The sequence below is a fragment of the Aegilops tauschii genome, chromosome 5 (genome assembly GCF_002575655.3).
Source record: "Aegilops tauschii subsp. strangulata cultivar AL8/78 chromosome 5, Aet v6.0, whole genome shotgun sequence".
Lineage (NCBI taxonomy): Eukaryota > Viridiplantae > Streptophyta > Magnoliopsida > Poales > Poaceae > Aegilops > Aegilops tauschii.
The window spans coordinates 110,862,115-110,881,877 of record NC_053039.3 but is presented as its reverse complement, the minus strand read 5'-3'; the positions used below and the strand labels follow the sequence as shown (position 1 = coordinate 110,881,877).

Below are 19,763 nucleotides of genomic sequence, written 5' to 3'. Positions count from 1 at the left end.
TTGGGAGCGGTACTACCGCTTGGAGCAGTACTACCGCGGCTACTTTCGTGGCTACTTCCGCTCGGGACCAAAAACTCGTCACAAGTCCAGCGGTGGTAGGCACGGATGTAATTTTTTAGTACCGCTGGCAAGCAGTAGTACCGCTACCCCTAGCGTTAGTACCGTGAGGTGAAGCGGTACTACTGCTCCGACGGTTCTTCTGGCTTTTTTGCCTCCTCGTTGTTGTGTTTCAAAGGGCTACTACCGCCCTAACGGTAGTACCGCTCCTTGGAGCGGTAGTACCGCTCGGTGCGGGCTGTGACCATAACGGTTGGATTTTTCCCCTCCTATAAAAGGGGGTCTTCTTCCCCAATGAACCTTATCCTTTGAGCTCATGTTCTTCCCCCATTGTTGACCTTCTTCGAGCTTGCTAACTCTCAATCCCTCCACGGATTCTTGCTAGTTTTTGAGGGAAAAGAGAGAGGAGATCTAGATCCACATTTCCACCAATCACTTTCTCCTCTATGTGAGGGGAACCCCCTTGGATCTAGATCTTGGAGTTCTTGGTGTTCTCCTTCTTTTTCTTCCTCTCATTTTCCTCCCTAGCATTAGTTGCTTCGGTGGGATTTGAGAGAGAAGGACTTGGGCACTCCGTGTGCCCTTGCCATTGCATTTGGTGCATCGGTTTGAGTTCTCCACGGTGATACATGGAAGTTACAAGTTGAGAAGCTTATTACTCTTGGGTGCTTGGTACCCTTGAGCTTGTTCCTCTTGAGTGCTTGGGCGCCCTAGACGGTTGGTGGTGTTCGGAGCTCAATCATTGTGGTGTAAAGCTCCGGGCAAGCGTCGGGGTCTCTAATTAGGTTGTGGAGATCGCCCCGAGCAATTTGACGGGTTCCGATGACCGCCCCCAAGGGTTGCCAAAGTGTACGGGTTCGGTGACCGCCCTCAAGGGTCCCTTAGTAGAATCACGGCATCTTGCATTGTGCGAGGGCGTGAGGAGATTACGGTGGCCCTAGTGGCTTCTTCGGGAGCATTGTGCCTCCACACCGCTCCAAACGGAGATTAGCATCCGCAAGGGCGTGAACTTCGGGATACATCGTCGTCTCCGCGTGCCTCGGTTATCTCTTACCCGAGCCCTTTACTTATGCACTTTACTTTGTGATAGCCATATTGTTTCTTGTCATATATCTTGCTATCACCTAAGTAGTTTTTCTTGCTTAGCATAAGTTGTTGGTGCACATAGGTGAGCCTAGTTGTTGTAGGTTTTGTGCTTGACAAATTAACCGCTAGGTTTATTCCGCATTTGTTCAAGCCTCAACAATAATTATTTTAAAGCGCCTATTCACCCCCCTCTAGGCGACATCCACGATCTTTCAACTTCGCATTCCACTTGATAGTTTTGCCCCCAACATTAGAGATGATGTTAGATTTGCTTATATACGAATGGGTGCAACTCAACCAACTAGTTGCACTTTCCCCCCAAATAGAGATGGAAGATGCTTTCGGCCACAATGGTATAAGGACTTTGATTGGTTGGAATATAGTGTAACAACACATAAGGCTTATTGCTTCTGTTGCTATCTTTTTAAGCATGACCGAATAGATGATAAATTTGGGCATGATGTCTTCTCCAAATTGGGTTTTGACTGTTGGAAAAATGCGGTCGCGGCATTTCGTAAACATGTTGGTGGGCCATGTAGCATCCACAATATATCAAAAACAGCATGTGATGATTTTAAAAATCAAGGGGCAAGTGTGAAAAGTAAAGTTACAACTTACGGCCAAGGTTCACTTGTCAAATATGAAACTCGTATGGATACATCTTTGGGCATTGTAAGTTATCTAGCATTGCAAGGTGAACCATTTCGTGGACATGATGAATCCAGTTCTTCTTTGAACAAGGGGAATTTTTTAGAGTTGCTTGATTGGGTCAAAGAAAGAATTCCAGAAGTGAAGGTTGCATTTGATGAGCTATGTCCTCAAAATGCCAAAATGACTTCCGGGACAATTCAAAAAGACCTTGTCAAACATTGTGCAACTGCAGCCACCAAAGTAATCAAAGAAGAGATGGGTGACTGTCCTTTCACTGTTCTTATTGATGAGTGTCGTGATATATCGGTGAAAGAACAAATGGTCGTGGTTGTCAGGTACGTATTGAAGCATGCTAAGTGTCTATGTGTTTTTCCTTTTGTTATATGTAGAGTGGGTTAACTAATTATATGTCTACTTCTATAGGTATTTGAGCAAAAAAGGAGAGACCGTTGAAAGATTTTTAGCTATTAAGCATGTCCCAGACACAACATCTGCCTCTTTGAAGAAGGCTTTGTTGGAGGTTTTTGCTAAACACGGTCTAGTTATTGCAAGACTACGAGGGCAAGGATATGATGGGGCATCTAATATGAGAGGAGAATTCAATGGACTTCAGAAGTTAATTCGAGATGAGAACCCATATGCTTTCTATATCCACTGCTTTGCCCACCAACTGAAGTTGGTAGTTGTTGCTGTTTCGAGATGTTGCAAGGGTGTTGAGGATTTTTTTTTGAATATGTGACCATGATTGCCAATCTCAGTACTTCATCTTGCAAGAGGAAGGATAAATTGCTTGACAAGCAAAAAGAAGATCTTTTGGATACGATTGAGAGAGGTGAGATGCCCACAGGAAGAGGGGAAAATCAAGAAACATCGTTGGTCAGACCTAGAGACACAAGATGGGGATCTCATTACACAACCTTATCTCACATTGAATCAATGTGGGATGCAGTCATAGAAGTTTTGGGTATTGTTGAGGATGATGTGCGTGTTCCATGTAGGGCAGGAGGTTTGGTTCATCAAATGGAGACCTTTAGCTTTGTGTTCATCCTGAAGATGATGCTAAAAATCCTTCGTATCATAAATGATTTATCTCTTCTATTGCAAAAGAAGGATCAAAATGTTGTTCAGGTATGTGAATATGTGATGGATCATGTTAGATGTATCCAGTATGGTTGATGTATTTTGTTCATGTAAGCATACATGCATCTAAAATTGTAGTTATCTCATTTCAGGCAATGTCATTGGTTACGGATGTGAGAACACGTTTGGTCAACTGGAGAAATGATGGTTGGGAGCCACTCTTGGAAGATGTCAAAGCGTTTTGCACCAAAAACGACATTCCAATACCAAGTATGGATGAGATCTTTACAAAGTGGGGTAAATCAAGAAAAGGTGGACGAAACAATGTCACGGCTGATCATTTTTTTCGTGTGGACACCTTCTATGCTGCTATAGACTCCATCACCACGGAGTTTGATCATCGTTTTAATGAGGTATCTTCAGAGCTGCTCCAGAACTTCTCTTGTCTTGACCCAAGAAACTCATTTTCTAGGTTCAACCTGAATAAGCTTGCCAGGCTCACAGAGATTTATCATGATGATTTCTCTGACTATGAACGTGAACATATAGAAGGTAACCTTGATCTATTCATTATCCATATGAGAAGAATTGAAGACTTTAGAGCTTGTCATGATATTGCAAGCCTAGCTAAAATGACGGTTGAACTTGAAAGGCACGTCATGTTTCCTACTGTTTATCGCCTCGTTGAATTGGCATTGCTACTACCGGTAGCGACGTCAACTGTTGAAAGGGCCTTCTCATCAATGAAAATCATCAAGACTGAGTTGCGCAGCAAGATGACCGATGGTTGGCTTAATGACTTGATGGTTTGTTACATTGAGCGAGAGATCTTCAAAAGTATCGATCTTGGTAAAATTAAGCAAGATTTTCAGAATGAGGGTAGGGCATTGCCATTGCCTGGGTCTTCTAGACACCATTGAAAGCTTCATTATCGGTATGTTTTAGGTAGTTTTCCTATTGAAACATGCCTAGATTTTCAGTGTATTTGGTTTTTGGTTGTAATGTGTATTGACTCTTGCGATTTACATCAAAAGAATTCTTTCCTTAAGACTTCGCCACACCTTAATTTTTTTCCGTCCTCCGCCTCTGACCACATACAGATGTATATATATAGACATATTTTAGAGTGTAGATTCTCTCATTTTGCTTCGTATGTAGTCACTTGTTAAAATCTCTAAAAAACAAATATTTAGGAACGAAGGGAGTACAATAGGCTTATGGGCTATAAGACTTAGCCATGTTTGTTTGGGTTTTTGCTATGCAGCCTCTTCATTTTAGAAAAAAAAGCCACAAAAGCTCCTAAATAGATGTTTTTTTTTCTTATGAATCAAATATTGTTATCGGCAGAGTTACGAATCTCCCAGGATTATGAAGCTCCTGGTGAATCGGTGGTGTGTTAGTCGTGTGGGTCAACATTTGAGAGGGGCTGAACCGATGGGTCCACGTGGTCAGTGGCGGAGACAAGCTCCAGGCTGCCCGGGCGGCGGCCTTGGTCGTGAGGCTTGGCTCCTTTTGTTTATTGTAGCGGATTTTACACTGTTTAGTACTGTACCAAGTGATTGGCCTGGGCTTGCCTGGGTCGTGGCTTGATCCTAGCTCCGCCACTGCACGTGGTCTGTGTTGTGTGCATTGGTTGTGCGTGTGGACACATATCTTAGTCGGTTCGAGGTCTAGCATCAGGGGAGGGATTCTGGTGTTGGGCGGTCTGTTCTTATGGAAGGGTCTCCGTCTCCCCGCTAAACGAGGGACTCGGGCATCCGGCTCACCGGCAGGCGGCGGCTAAAGGAGCCAAGCGGCGGTGGCGGCTGAAGGAGGCGAGCTGACCAAGCCCTCGCCGCCAGTGCAGGATGCCGCGGAAGCCGACGTTGAGGCCCTGGCGACACAGATCGGCCTCGGCTTTGTGATCTTCTTCCCCTTGCTCTCCGACGACGTCTTCCGTGCGCGCCATGTGGTGTTGCTTTAGTCAATGGGGTGTGCCTCCTGACAGCGGATGATCAGCTTCGGCAGCAAGCCCGCGCTGCCGAGTTCTTCACGGGGCGGCGCACGTATTGGGCGGAGACCGACCATCTTGTCCCACTTGCTTGCTGCAGAACTCCTGCTGTCAGCCAAGCGCTGTGCCGGCTCGATGTCAACTGGAGGAGTTCTTCACGGGGCGGCGCACATATTGGGCGGAGACCGACCATCTTGCCCACTTGCTTGCTGCAGAACTCCTGCAGTCAGCCAAGCGCTGTGCCGGCTCGATGTCAACTGGAAGCCGTCTTCCGGCATGCGGGCACGACGGGCTCCATGAGAAGTGCATCGTCGAGTGGCTCAAGGCCGTGCATCTGACATGCCGCGATTGGAGATTGTCGTACTGCTGCTAGCCAAATGCGCCTGTTCGATGACTCGATTAGTCATAGGCGCGGACCTACATGAAGCTACCCTGAATCCCTGATACACATTGGGATTTTCTGGCGGTGATTAGCAAGTCTAGCGAGCATTGGTGTTAACACCCCAGTGTCATGCTATATTGACCTCACACTAATGATGCCATGTCATCAAGTTTAACTAAGCCAAATTTTCACTTGATAAAAAATCAAAGCCAAATTCCAATTTAAAATAAAGTCAAAATATTAATTATCCAAGCAGCAAAACGAAAGTATTCATAATATTGCAAAAATTCCCAAAGCTATTATAAAAATAAAAGCAATATTTTTTTAACTCCAAAAATGCCCCTAGCTATTTTTGAAATGACCCAACAGCACCCATCCATCACATTTACATTCAAACCAAATTTCAAATGGATTAAAATAATCCTCAAACTTTTGTGGCAGTGCAGTTTACATAGTATCTATGTGTCTTAGTTCACAGTTAACAAAAATCAAGTGAGGCCAAATAAAATGCAAATCAGAGAGCAAATATAAAGTACAGAAAAGAATAAAAAGAAAAGAGGAAAAGGAAATTGCTACTGCTGCACTGGGCCCTAGTGGCCACAGTGCAGCCCGGCCCACTAACGTCGATCGCCTCCCTCCTCGCGTCGTGTCACCATCTGGCGCCCTCGCCGACGCCGCAGCCGCGCCATGGACGCCACGCCCGCCTGTTGCCGCACACGCACGACCATCAGGCGTCGCGGATAGATAAGACTCGCCCCCTGCTCCCTCTCTCTCCCTCCCCGAACCCTAGCGCCCCGGTCCCATTCTTCCCCTCCGATTTTCTTCCTTCCCTGCGCCCACCCGCAGTGGCTCCGGGGGCGAGCAGGGGCTAGGCCCCCAACCATCGAGCGAACATACAACAGGTATACGTGACCAGGGAAACAATAGTACGTATGCACTAGCGGCCAGATTGGCAAATTGGTCTCCGCTGTAGTCTCGTGAGTTGCGCTCTCCCTTCCGTGATTAGCGTTAAATTAAAGTCGTGCCGCCGCCGTCCTATGCCTTTGCTGCCATTGGCGCTGCCTGCCTCTGATCTCCTTCCTCCGCTGCTCATGATCTGATTCATCTAGCGAGTCCACGACGAAGCCTACTTCACTCAACAAACAGGCCAAGGTTAACACATCAGACTATATTAACCTCTCAATTCTTATATTGCATCAGTTTTATACATCAGATTTTAGTTGGTTTGTGTGATTTGAGATGGTATGAAGAGTTTATGTCTTGCACATGCCTTATAAATATTGTGATGCAAATTATCATGTCCGAGTTTCTATTTGTGATGCAAAATTTTCCAGTGCCGTACTAATACAATATAGCTAATACTATTGAAATTATTAATATTTTTTATCGTGATGATGTGTAGAGGCCAATTTTAAAAAAATGCAATTGTAATAATGTTTGTGTGTCGTCAAAGGGGAACCTTGTTCTACTCCCTCGGTTCCAAAATATAAGGTGTATTAATTTTTTTAAATGTCAAACTTCTCTAACTTTGGCCGGGGTTGTATGGGAAAATATCAATGCCTATGAGACCAAATCATTATAATTAGATTTTTTTTCATGAAATATATTTTCATATTTTCTTTATTTAATATATTGATATGTTGATATAATTTAATATAAACTCAAACATAGAAAAATGTTATCTTTTGGAACTCAATGAGTACAAGATTATTTTTGCGATATTTTTTCGTCTACTTGGCTTGGCCCCCCCTATACCCAAATCCTGGCTCCACCCCTGCCCACCCGAGCATGGCCGCCACCGTGCCGGCGTGAAGCACACGGCCACCGGCTGAAGGAAATATGCCCTAGAGGCAATAATAAAGTTATTATTTATTTCCTTATTTCATGGTAAATGTTTATTATTCATCCTAGAATTGTATTAACCGGAAACATAATACATATGTGAATACATAGACAAACAGAGTGTCACTAGTATGCCTCTACTTGACTAGCTCGTTAATTAAAGATGGTTATGTTTCCTAACCATAGACATGAGTTGTCATTTGATTAACGGGATCACATCATTAGGAGAATGATGTGATTGACTTGACTCATTCCGTTAGCTTAGCACTTGATCGTTTAGTATGTTGCATTGCTTTCTTCATGACTTATACATGTTGCTATGACTATGAGATTATGCAACTCCCGTTTACCGGAGGAACACTTTGTGTCCTACCAAACGTCACAACGTAAATGGGTGATTATAAAGGTGCTCTACAGGTGTCTCCGAAGGTACTTGTTGAGTTAGCGTATATCGAGATTAGGACTTGTCACTCCGATTGTCGGAGAGGTATCTCTGGGTCCACTCAGTAATACGCATCACTATAAGCCTTGCAAGCATTGTAACTAATGAGTTAGTTGCAGGATGATGTATTACGGAACGAGTAAAGAGACTTGCCGGTAACGAGATTGAACTAGGTATTGAGATACCGACGATCGAATCTCGGGCAAGTAACATACCGATGACAAAGGGAACAACGTATGTTATGCGGTTTGACCGATAAAGATCTTCGTAGAATATGTGGAAGCCAATATGAGCATCCAGGTTCCGCTATTCGTTATTGACCGGAGACGTGTCTCGGTCATGTCTACATAGTTCTCGAACCCGTAGGGTCCGCACGCTTAAAGTTCGGTGACGATCGGTATTATGAGTTTTTGTGTTTTGATGTACCGAAGGTAGTTCGGAGTCCCGGATATGATCACGGACATGACGAGGAGTCTCGAAATGGTCGAGACGTAAAGATCGATATATTGGACGACTATATTCGGACACCGGAAGTGTTCCGGGTGGTTTCGGAGAAAACTGGAGTGCTGGAGGGGTTACCAGAACCCCCCGGAGAAGTATTGGGCCTTAGTGGGCCTGAGGGGAGAGAGAGGGCAGCAGCCCAGGAGGTGGCGCGCCCCCTCCCATGAGGAGTCTGAATTGGACTAGGGGAGGGGGCGCGACCCCTCTTTCCCTCTCCCTCTCCCTCTCTTTCCTTCCCCCTTCCCTCTTCCTAGTTGGACTAGGAAAGGGGAGTCCTACTCCTACTAGGAGGAGGACTCCCCCCTCCTTGGCGCGCCCCAAGGGCCGGCCGGCCTCCCCCCTTGCTCCTTTATATACGGGGGCAGGGGGCACCTCGAGACACAAAAGTTGATCTGTTGATCTCTCCCAGCCGTGTGCGGTGCCCCCCTCCACCATAATCCACCTCGATCATATCGTAGCGGTGCTTAGGCGAAGCCCTACGTCGGTAGCAACATCATCACCGTCACCATGCGGTCGTGCTAACGAAACTCTCCGGCGAAGCTCTGCTGGATCGGAGCTCGCGGGACATCATCGAGTTGAACGTGTGCTGAACTCGGAGGTGCCGTGTGTTCGGTACTTGGATCGGTCGGATCGTGAAGACGTACGACTACATCAACCGCGTTGTGCTAACGCTTCCTATTTCAGTCTACGAGGGTACGTGGACACACTCTCCTCTCTCGTTGCTATGCATCACCATGATCTTGCGTGTGCGTAGGATTTTTTTTGAAATTACTACGTTCCCCAACAGTGGCATCCGAGCCAGGTTTTATGCGTAGATGTTATATGCACGAGTAGAACACAAGTGAGTTGTGGGCGATACAAGTCATACTGCTTACCAGCATGTCATACTTTGGTTCGACGGTATTGTTGGATGAAGCGGCCCGGACCGGCATTACGCGTACGCTTACGGGAGACTGGTTCTACCGACGTGCTTTGCACACAGGTGGCTGGCGGGTGTCAGTTTCTCCAACTTTAGTTGAACCGAGTGTGGCTACGCCCGGTCCTTGAGAAGGTTAAAACAACACTAACTTGACGAACTATCGTTGTGGTTTTGATGTGTAGGTAAGAACGGCTCTTGCTCAGCCCGTAGCAGCCACGTAAAACTTGCAACAACAAAGTAGAGGACGTCTAAGTTGTTTTTGCAGGGCATGTTGTGATGTGATATGGTCAAGACATGATGCTATATTTTATTGTATGAGATGATCATGTTTTGTAACCGAGTTATCGGCAACTGGCAGGAGCCATATGGTTGTCGCTTTATTGTATGCAATGCAATCACCCTGTAATTGCTTTAATTTATCACTAAGTGGTAGCGATAGTCGTAGAAGCAATAGTTGGCGAGACGACAACGATGCTACGATGGAGCTCAAGGTGTCGCACCGGTGACGATGGTGATCATGACGGTGCTTCGGAGATGGAGATCACAAAGCAGAAGATGATGATGGCCATATCATATCACTTATATTGATTGCATGTGATGTTTATCATTTATGCATCTTATTTTGCTTTGTTTGACGGTAGCATTATAAGATGATCTCTCACTAAATTTCAAGGTAAAAGTGTTCTCCCTGAGTATGCACCGTTGCCAAAGTTCGTCGTGCCGAGACACCACGTGATGATCGGGTGTGATAAGCTCAACGTTCATCTACAACGGGTGCAAGCCAGTTTTGCACACGCGGAATACTCGGGTTAAACTTGACGAGCCTAGCATATGCAGATATGGCCTCGGAATACTGAGACCGAAAGGTCAAGCGTGAATCATATAGTAGATATGATCAACATAGTGATGTTCACCATTGAAAACTACTCCATTTCACGTGATGATCGGTTATTGTTTAGTTGATTTGGATCACGTGATCACTTAGATGATTAGAAGGACGTCTATCTAAGTGGGATTTCTTAAGTAATATGATTAATTGAACTTAAACTTATCATGAACTTAGTACATGATAGTATTTTGCTGGTCTATGTTGTTGTAGATAGATGGCCCGTGCTGTTGTTCCGTTGAATTTTAATGCATTCCTTGAGAAAGAAAAGTTGAAAGATGATGGTAGCAATTACACGGACTGGGTCCGTAACTTGAGCATTATCCTCATTGCTGCACAGAAGAATTACGTCCTGGAAGCACCGCTAGGTGCCAGACCTGCTGCAGGAGCAACACCAGATGTTACGAATGTCTGGCAGAGCAAAGCTGATGACTACTCGATAGTTCAGTGTGCCATGCTTTACGGCTTAGAACCGGGACTTCAACAACGTTTTGAACGTCATGGAGCATATGAGATGTTCCAGGAGTTGAAGTTAATATTTCAAGCAAATGCCCGGATTGAGAGATATGAAGTCTCCAATAAGTTCTACAGCTGCAAGATGGAGGAGAATAGTTCTGTCAGTGAACATATACTCAGAATGTCTGGGTATAACAATCACTTGATTCAACTGGGAGTTAATCTTCCGGATGATAGTGTCATTGACAGAATTCTTCAATCACTGCCACCAAGCTACAAGAGCTTCGTGATGAACTATAGTATGCAAGGGATGGATAAGATGATTCCCAAGCTCTTCGCAATACTAAAGGCTACAGAGGTAGAAATCAAGAAGGAGCATGAAGTGTTGATGGTCAACAAGACCACCAGTTTCAAGAAAAAGGGCAAAGGGAAGAAGAAGGGGAACTTCAAGAAGAACACCAAACAAGTTGCTGCTCAAGAGAAGAAACCCAAGTCTGGACCTAAGCCTGAGACTGAGTGCTTCTACTGCAAACAGACTGGTCACTGGAAATGGAACTGCCCCAAGTATTTGGCGGATAAGAAGGATGTCAAGGTGAACAAAGGCATATGTGATATACATGTTATTGATGTGTACCTTACTAGAGCTCGCAGTAGCACCTGGGTATTTGATACTGGTTCTGTTGCTAATATTTGCAACTCGAAATAGGGACTACGAATTAAGCGAAGACTGGCTAAGGATGAGCTGACGATGCGCGTGGGAAATGGTTCCAAAGTCGATGTGATTGCCGTCGGCACACTACCTCTACATCTACCTTCGGGATTAGTTTTAGACCTGAATAATTGTTATTTGGTGCCAGCGTTGAGCATGAACATTATATCTGGATCTTGTTTGATGCGAGACGGTTATTCATTTAAATCTGAGAATAATGGTTGTTCTATTTATATGAGTAATATCTTTTATGGTCATGCACCCTTGAAGAGTGGTCTATTTGTGTTGAATCTCGATAGTAGTGACACACATATTCATAATGTTGAAGCCAAAAGATGCAGAGTTGATAATGATAGTGCAACTTATTTGTGGCACTGCCGTTTAGGTCATATTGGTGTAAAGCGCATGAAGAAACTCCATACTGATGGACTTTTGGAATCACTTGATTATGAATCACATGGTACTTGCGAACCATGCCTCATGGGCAAGATGACTAAAATGCCGTTCTCCGGAACAATGGAGCGATCAACAGATTTATTGGAAATCATACATATTGATGTATGTGGTCCGATGAATATTGAGGCTCGCGGCGGGTATCGTTATTTTCTCACCTTCACAGATGATTTGAGCAGATATGGGTATATCTACTTAATGAAACATAAGTCTTAAACATTTGAAAAGTTCAAAGAATTTCAGAGTGAAGTGGAAAATCATCGTAACAAGAAAATAAAGTTTCTACGATCTGATCGTGGAGGAGAATATTTGAGTTACGAGTTTGGTCTACATTTGAAACAATGCGGAATAGTTTCGCAACTCACGCCACCCGGAACACCACAGCGTAATGGTGTGTCCGAACGTCGTAATCGTACTTTACTAGATATGGTACGATCTATGATGTCTCTTACTGATTTACCACTATCGTTTTGGGGTTATGCTTTAGAGACGGCTGCATTCACGTTAAATAGGGCACCATCGAAATCCGTTGAGACGACGCCTTATGAACTGTGGTTTGGCAAGAAACCAAAGTTGTCGTTTCTTAAAGTTTGGGGCTGTGATGCTTATGTGAAAAAGCTTCAACCTGATGAGCTCGAACCCAAACGGAGAAATGTGTCTTCATAGGATACCCCAAGGAAACTGTTGGGTACACCTTCTATCACAGATCCGAAGGCAAGACATTCGTTGCTAAGAATGGATCCTTTCTAGAGAAGGAGTTACTCTCGAAAGAAGTGAGTGGGAGGAAAGTAGAACTTGATGAGGTAACTGTACCTGCTCCCTTATTGGAAAGTAGTTCATCACAGAAACCGGTTCCTGTGACATGTACACCAATTAGTGAGGAAGCTAATGATGATGATCATGAAACTTCAGATCAAGTTACTACCGAACCTCGTAGGTCAACCAGAGTAAGATCCACACCAGAGTGGTACGATAATCCTATTCTGGAAGTCATGTTACTAGACCATGACGAACCTACGAACTATGAGGAAGCGATGATGAGCCCAGATTCCGCAAAATGTCTTGAGGCCATGAAATCTGAGATGGGATCCATGTATGAGAACAAAGTGTGGATTTTGGTTGACTTGCCTGTTGATCGGCAAGCCATCGAGAATAAATGGATCTTCAAGAAGAAGACAGACGCTGACGGTAATGTTACTGTCTATAAAGCTCGACTTGTTGCAAAAGGTTTTTGACAAGTTCAAGGAGTTGACTACGATGAGACCTTCTCACCCGTAGCGATGCTTAAGTCCGTCCGAATCATGTTAGCTACTACCGCATTTTATGATTATGAAATTTGGCAAATGGATGTAAAGACTGCATTCCTGAATGGATTTATGGAAGAAGAGTTGTATATGATGCAACCTGAAGGTTTTATCGATCCAAAGGGTGCTAACAAAGTGTGCAAGCTCCAGCGATCCATTTATGGACTGGTGCAAGCCTCTCGGAGTTGGAATAAACGTTTTGATAGTGTGATCAAAGCATATGGTTTTATACAAACTTTTGGAGAAGCATGTATTTACAAGAAAGTGAGTGGGAGCTCTGTAGCATTTCTAATATTATATGTGGATGACATATTGTTGATTGGAAATGATATAGAATTTCTGGATAGCATAAAAGGATACTTGAATAAGAGTTTTTCAATGAAGGACCTCGGTGAAGCTGCTTACATATTGGGCATCAAGATCTATAGAGATAGATCAAGACACTTAATTGGACTTCCACAAAGCACATACCTTGACAAAGTTTTGAAGAAGTTCAAAATGGATCAGGCAAAGAAAGGGTTCTTGCCTGTGTTACAAGGTGTGAAGTTGAGTAAGACTCAATGCCCGACCACTGCAGAAGATAGAGAGAAAATGAAAGATGTTCCCTATGCTTTAGACATAGGCTCTATCATGTATGCAATGCTGTGTACCAGACCTGATGTGTGCCTTGCTATTAATTTAGCAGGGAGGTACCAAAGTAATCCAGGAGTGGATCACTGGGCAACGCTCAAGAACATCCTGAAATACCTGAAAAGGACTAAGGATATGTTTCTCGTTTATGGAGGTGACAAAGAGCTCGTCGTAAATGGTTACGTTGATGCAAGCTTTGACACTGATCCGGACGATTCTAAATCGCAAACCGGATACGTGTTTATATTGAACGGTGGAGCTATCAGTTGGAGCAGTTCTAAACAAAGCGTCGTGGCGGGATCTACATGTGAAGCAGAGTACATAGTTGCTTCGGAAGCAGCAAATGAAGGAGTCTGGATGAAGGAGTTCATATCCGATCTAGGTGTCATACCTAGTGCATCGGGACCAATGAAAATCTTTTGTGACAATACTGGTGCAATTGCCTTGGCAAAGGAATCCAGATTTCACAAGAGAACCAAGCACATCAAGAGAAGCTTCAATTCCATCCGGGATCAAGTCCAAGTGGGAGACATAGAGATTTGCAAGATACATACGGATATGAATATTGCAGACCCGTTGACTAAGCCTCTTCCACGAGCAAAACATGATCAGCACCAAGGCTCCATGGGTGTTAGAATCATTACTGTGTAATATAGATTATTGACTCTAGTGCAAGTGGGAGACTGAAGGAAATATGCCCTAGAGGCAATAATAAAGTTATTATTTATTTCCTTATTTCATGATAAATGTTTATTATTCATGCTAGAATTGTACTAACCGGAAACATAATACATGTGTGAATACATAGACAAACAGAGTGTCACTAGCATGCCTCTACTTGACTAGCTCGTTAATTAAAGATGGTTATGTTTCCTAACCATAGACATGAGTTGTCATTTGATTAACGGGATCACATCATTAGGAGAATGATGTGATTGACTTGACCCATTCCGTTAGCTTAGCACTTGATCGTTTAGTATGTTGCTATTGCTTTCTTCATGACTTATACATGTTCCTATGACTATGAGATTATGCAACTCCCGTTAACGGGAGGAACACTTTGTGTGCGACCAAAACGTCACAACGTAAATGGGTGATTATAAAGGTGCTCTACAGGTGTCTCCGAAGGTACTTGTTGAGTTGGCGTATATCGAGATTAGGATTTGTCACTCCGATTGTCGGAGAGGTATCTCTGGGCCCACTCAGTAATGCACATCACTATAAGCCTTGCAAGCATTGTAACTAATGAGTTAGTTGCAGGATGATGTATTACAGAACGAGTAAAGAGACTTGCCTGTAACGAGATTGAACTAGGTATTGAGATACCGACGATCGAATCTCGGGCAAGTAACATACCGATGACAAAGGGAACAACGTATGTTGTTATGCGGTTTGACCGATAAAGATCTTCGTAGAATATGTAGGAGCCAATATGAACATCCAGGTTCCGCTATTGGTTATTAACCGGAGATGGGTCTCGGTCATGTCTACATAGTTCTCGAACCCGTAGGGTCCGCATGCTTAACGTTCGATGACAATTTGTATTATGAGTTATGTGATTTGATGTACCGAAGGTAGTTTGTAGTCCCGGATATGATCACGGACATGACGAGGAGTATCGAAATGGTCGGGATGTAAAGATCAATATATTGGACGACTATATTCGGACACCGGAAGTGTTCCGGGTGGTTTCGGTGAAAACCGGAGTGCCGGAGGGGTTACCGGGACCCCCCGGGGAAGTATTGGGCCTTAGTGGGCCTGAGGGGAGAGAGAGGGCAGCAGCCCAGGAGGTGGCGCGCCCCCTCCCATGAGGAGTCTGAATTGGACTAGGGGAGGGGGGCGCGGCCCCTCTTTCCCTCTCCCTCTCCCTCTCTTTCCTTCCCCCTTCCCTCTTCCTAGTTGGACTAGGAAAGGGGAGTCCTACTCCTACTAGGAGGAGGACTCCCCCCTCCTTGGCGCGCCCCAAGGGCCGGCCGGCCTCCCCCCTTGCTCCTTTATATACGGGGGCAGGGGGCACCTCGAGACACAAAAGTTGATCTGTTGATCTCTCCCAGCCGTGTGCGGTGCCCCCCTCCACCATAATCCACCTCGATCATATCGTAGCGGTGCTTAGGCGAAGCCCTACGTCGGTAGCAACATCATCACCGTCACCATGCGGTCGTGCTAACGAAACTCTTCGGCGAAGCTCTGCTAGATCGGAGCTCGCGGGACGTCATCGAGTTGAACGTGTGCTGAACTCGGAGGTGCCGTGTGTTCGGTACTTGGATCGGTCGGATCGTGAAGACGTACGACTACATCAACCGCGTTGTGCTAACGCTTCCTATTTCAGTCTACGAGGGTACGTGGACACACTCTCCCCTCTCGTTGCTATGCATCACCATGATCTTGCGTGTGCGTAGGAATTTTTTTGAAATTACTACGTTCCCCAACACCGGCCACCCCCGGGCTTGTCGTCTTCTCCAGTAGTACCTCAATGCGCCTATGCTTCGTAGGCACCATAGGGGCGATGCCAACAAGCCCCATCGACGTCGTCCGCACCATCTTCTCCATCGTCGGTCATCGGAGCTCGCCGCCGAGATTCGCCATCACCGTGACTCCCCGGCTCCACTGACCACCGCGTAAAGCTCACTGTGAGCCCCGCCTCCTTCTCACTTTTTCCCGAGCTCGGATTCGAGCTCGATGTGTGTTCCCCACCATGCCCGTAGCCATGCTCCCGCCCCGCTCACCGCATCGTGGCCGCGCCCCTCCTCGTACGCAGCTCGCGCCCGCTGCCCCTGTGCCCATGCGCCCCCTTCCCGCGCCCGTTCGCCGTGCTCACGCGCTGCCGCCCTGCTTGCTGTTGACGCCCACTCCGACCGCCCCCTCACGCATTGGTGCCTTCACTCGATGCAGCTCTCTGGCCGCGCTCGAACGCGCCTTGCCACGCCGGAAAAGGTGGCCTGATGGTAGCTGGAACTACGTCGGTATTTCCCCGGAGAAGGAGGGATGATGTAGCACAGCGACGGTAGATATTTCCCTCAGTTATGAAACCAAGGTATCGAACCAGTATGAGAACAAAGCAACACAACGTAAACATCACCTACACACAAATAATAACACCTCGCAACCCGATGTGTTAAAGGGGTTGTCAATCCCTTCCGGGGTACGGCGCCTCAAGATAGGCAAACAGACGTGAGGTAAACTGTAGTAGATTGATAGATTGAACACCAAATAAAATAAATAAAGATAAAATGCAGCAAGGTGTTTTTGTATTTTTTGGTTTAATAGATCCGAATAAAAATGCAAAGGAAAAGTAGATCGTAAGGCAAATATATGAGAAAGAAGACCCGGGGGCCGTAGGTTTCACTAGTGGCTTCTCTCGACAAAAATAGCAAGCGGTTGCTACCTCTTGAGCACTGCGTTGGTTTTTCCCTTGAAGAGGAAAGGGTGATGCAGCAAAGTGGCGTAAGTATTTCCCTCAGTTTTTGAGAACCAAGGTATCAATCCAGTAGGAGAGTACACGCAAGTCGCCTCGTACCTACACAAACAAATAAGAACCTTGCAACCAACACGATAAAGGGGTTGTCAATCCCTTCACGGCCACTTGCAAAAGTGAGATCTGATAGAGATAATAAGATAAATATTTTCGGTATTTTTATGATAAAGATTGAAAGTAAAGATTGCAAAGTAAAATAGATTGGAAACTTATATGATGGAGAATAGACCGGGGGGCATAGGTTTCACTAGTGGCTTCTCTCAAGATAGCATAAGTGTTACGGTGGGTGAACAAATTACTATCGAGCAATTGATAGAAAAGTGCATAGTTATGAGAATATCTAGGCATGATCATGTATATAGGCATCACGTCCGCGACAAGTAGACCGAAATGATTTTGCATCTACTACTATTACTCCACACATCGATCGCTATCCAGCATGCATCTAGAGTATTAAGTTCATAAGAACAGAGTAACGCATTAGGCAAGATGACATGATGTAGAGGGATAAACTCAAGCAATATGATATAAACCCCATCTTTTTATCCTCGATGGCAACAATACAATACGTGTCGTTTCCCCTGCTGTCACTGGGATTGAGCAACGCAAGATTGAACCCAAAGCTAAACACTTCTCCCATTGCAAGAAAGATCAATCTAGTAGGCCAAACCAAACTAATAATTCGAAGAGACTTGCAAAGATAACAAATCATACATAAAAGAATTCAGAGGAGATTCAAATATTGTTCATAGATAATCTTGATCATAAACCCACAATTCATCGGATCTCGACAAACACACCGCAAAAAGAATTACATCGAATAGATCTCCAAGAAGATCGAGGAGAACTTTGTATTGAGATCCAAAGAGAGAGAAGAAGCCATCTAGCTAATAACTATGGACCCGAAGGTCTGTGGTAAACTACTCACACATCATCGGAGAGGCTATGGTGTTGATGTAGAAGCCCTCCGTGATCGATTCCCCCTCCGGCGGAGCGCCGGAAAAGGCCCCAAGATGGGATCTCACGGGTACAGAAGGTTGCGACGGTGGAAATAGGGTTTCGTGGTTCTCTCTGATTTTTTGGGGTATATGGATATATATAGGAGGAAGAATTAGGTCGGTGGAGCTGCGAGGGGCCCACGAGGGTGGGGGCGTGCCCAGGGGGGCAGGCGCGCCTCCCTGCCTCGTGGCCTCTTCGCTTCATTCTTGACGTCCACTCCAAGTCCCCTGAATCACGTTTGTTCCAAAAATAACTCTCCCGAAGGTTTCATTCCGTTTGGATTCCGTTTGATATTCTTTTCTGCGAAACACTGAAATAGGCAAAAAAACAACAATTTGCACTGGGCCTTCGGTTAATAGGTTAGTCCCAAAAATAATATAAAATTGCATAGTAAAGCCCATTAAACATCCAAAATAGATAATATAATAGCATGGAACAATCAAAAATTATAGATAGGTTGGAGACGTATCAAGCATCCCCAAGCTTAATTCATGCTCGTCCTCGAGTAGGTAAATGATAAAAACAGAATTTTTGATGTGGAATGCTACCTAGCATAATTCTCAATGTAATTTCCTTTATTATGGCATGAATGTTTAGATCCAAAAGATTCAAGACAAAAGTTTAATATTGTCATAAAAATAATAATACTTCAAGCATACTAGCAAAGCAATCATGTCTTCTCAAAATAACATGGCCAAAGAAAGTTATCCCTACAAAATCATATAGTCTGGCTATGCTCTATCTTCATCACACAAAATATTTAATCATGCACAACCCCGATGACAAGCCAAGCAATTGTTTCATACTTTTGATGTTCTCAAACTTTTTCAATCTTCACGCAATACATGAGCGTTAGCCATGGACATAGCACTATATGTGGAATAGAATGGTGGTTGTGGAGAAGACAAAAAGGAGAAGATAGTCTCACATCAACTAGGTGTATCAATGGGCTATGGAGATACCCATCAATAGATATCAATGTGAGTGAGTAGGGATTGCCATGAAACGGATGCACTAGAGCTATAAGTGTATGAAAGCTCAACAAAAAAAACTAAGTGGGTGTGCATCCAACTTACTTGCTCACGAAGACCTAGGGCATTTTGAGGAAGCCCATCTTTGGAATATACAAGCCAAGTTCTATAATGTAAAATTCCCACTAGTATATGAAAGTGACAACATAGGAGACTCTCTATCATGAAGATCATGGTGCTACTTTGAAGCACAAGTGTGGTAAAAGGACAGTAACATTGTCCCTTCTCTCTTTTTCTCTCATTTTTTTATTTGGGCCTTTTTCTTTTCTCTTTTTTTATGGCCTCTTTTTTTTATTTTTCTTTTTTTCGTCCGGAGTCTCATCTCGACTTGTGGGGGAATCATAGTATCCATCATCCTTTCCTCACTTGGGACAATGCTCTAATAATGATGATCATCACACTTTTATTTACTTACAACTCAAAAATTACAAGTCAATACTTGGAACAAAATATGACTCTATGTGAATGCCTCCGGCGGTGTACCGGGATATGCAATGAATCAAGAGTGACATGTATGAAAGAAGTATAAAGGTGGCTTTGCCACAAATACGATGTCAACTACATGATCATGCAAAGCAATATGACAATGATGGAACGTGTCATAATAAACGGAACGATGGTAAGTTGCATGGCAATATATCTCGGAATGGCTATGGAAATGCCATAATAGGTAGGTTTGGTGTCTGTTTTGAGGAAGGTATATGGTGGGTGTATGATACCGGCGAAAGGTGCGTGGTATTAGAGAGGCTAGCAATGGTGGAAGGGTGAGAGTGCGTATAATCCATGGACTCAACATTAGTCATAAAGAACTCACATACTTATTGCAAAATTCTATTAGTTATCAAAACGAAGTACTATGCGCATGCTCCT

General features: G+C 44.6%; 1 protein-coding gene across 1 annotated transcript; it reads left to right on the top strand.

Annotated features, from left to right (window-relative positions):
* The first annotated feature begins 1,471 nt into the window (after positions 1-1,471).
* On the top strand, positions 1,472-4,251 carry LOC120964595 (uncharacterized). Its single transcript, XM_073498870.1, has 5 exons — positions 1,472-1,496; positions 1,586-1,898; positions 1,962-2,129; positions 2,218-2,473; positions 4,033-4,251. The coding sequence occupies exons 1-5, from the start codon at positions 1,472-1,474 to the stop codon at positions 4,150-4,152; spliced, it is 882 nt and encodes a 293-aa protein (XP_073354971.1). The 3' UTR covers positions 4,153-4,251.
* Positions 4,252-19,763: the final 15,512 nt, after the last annotated feature.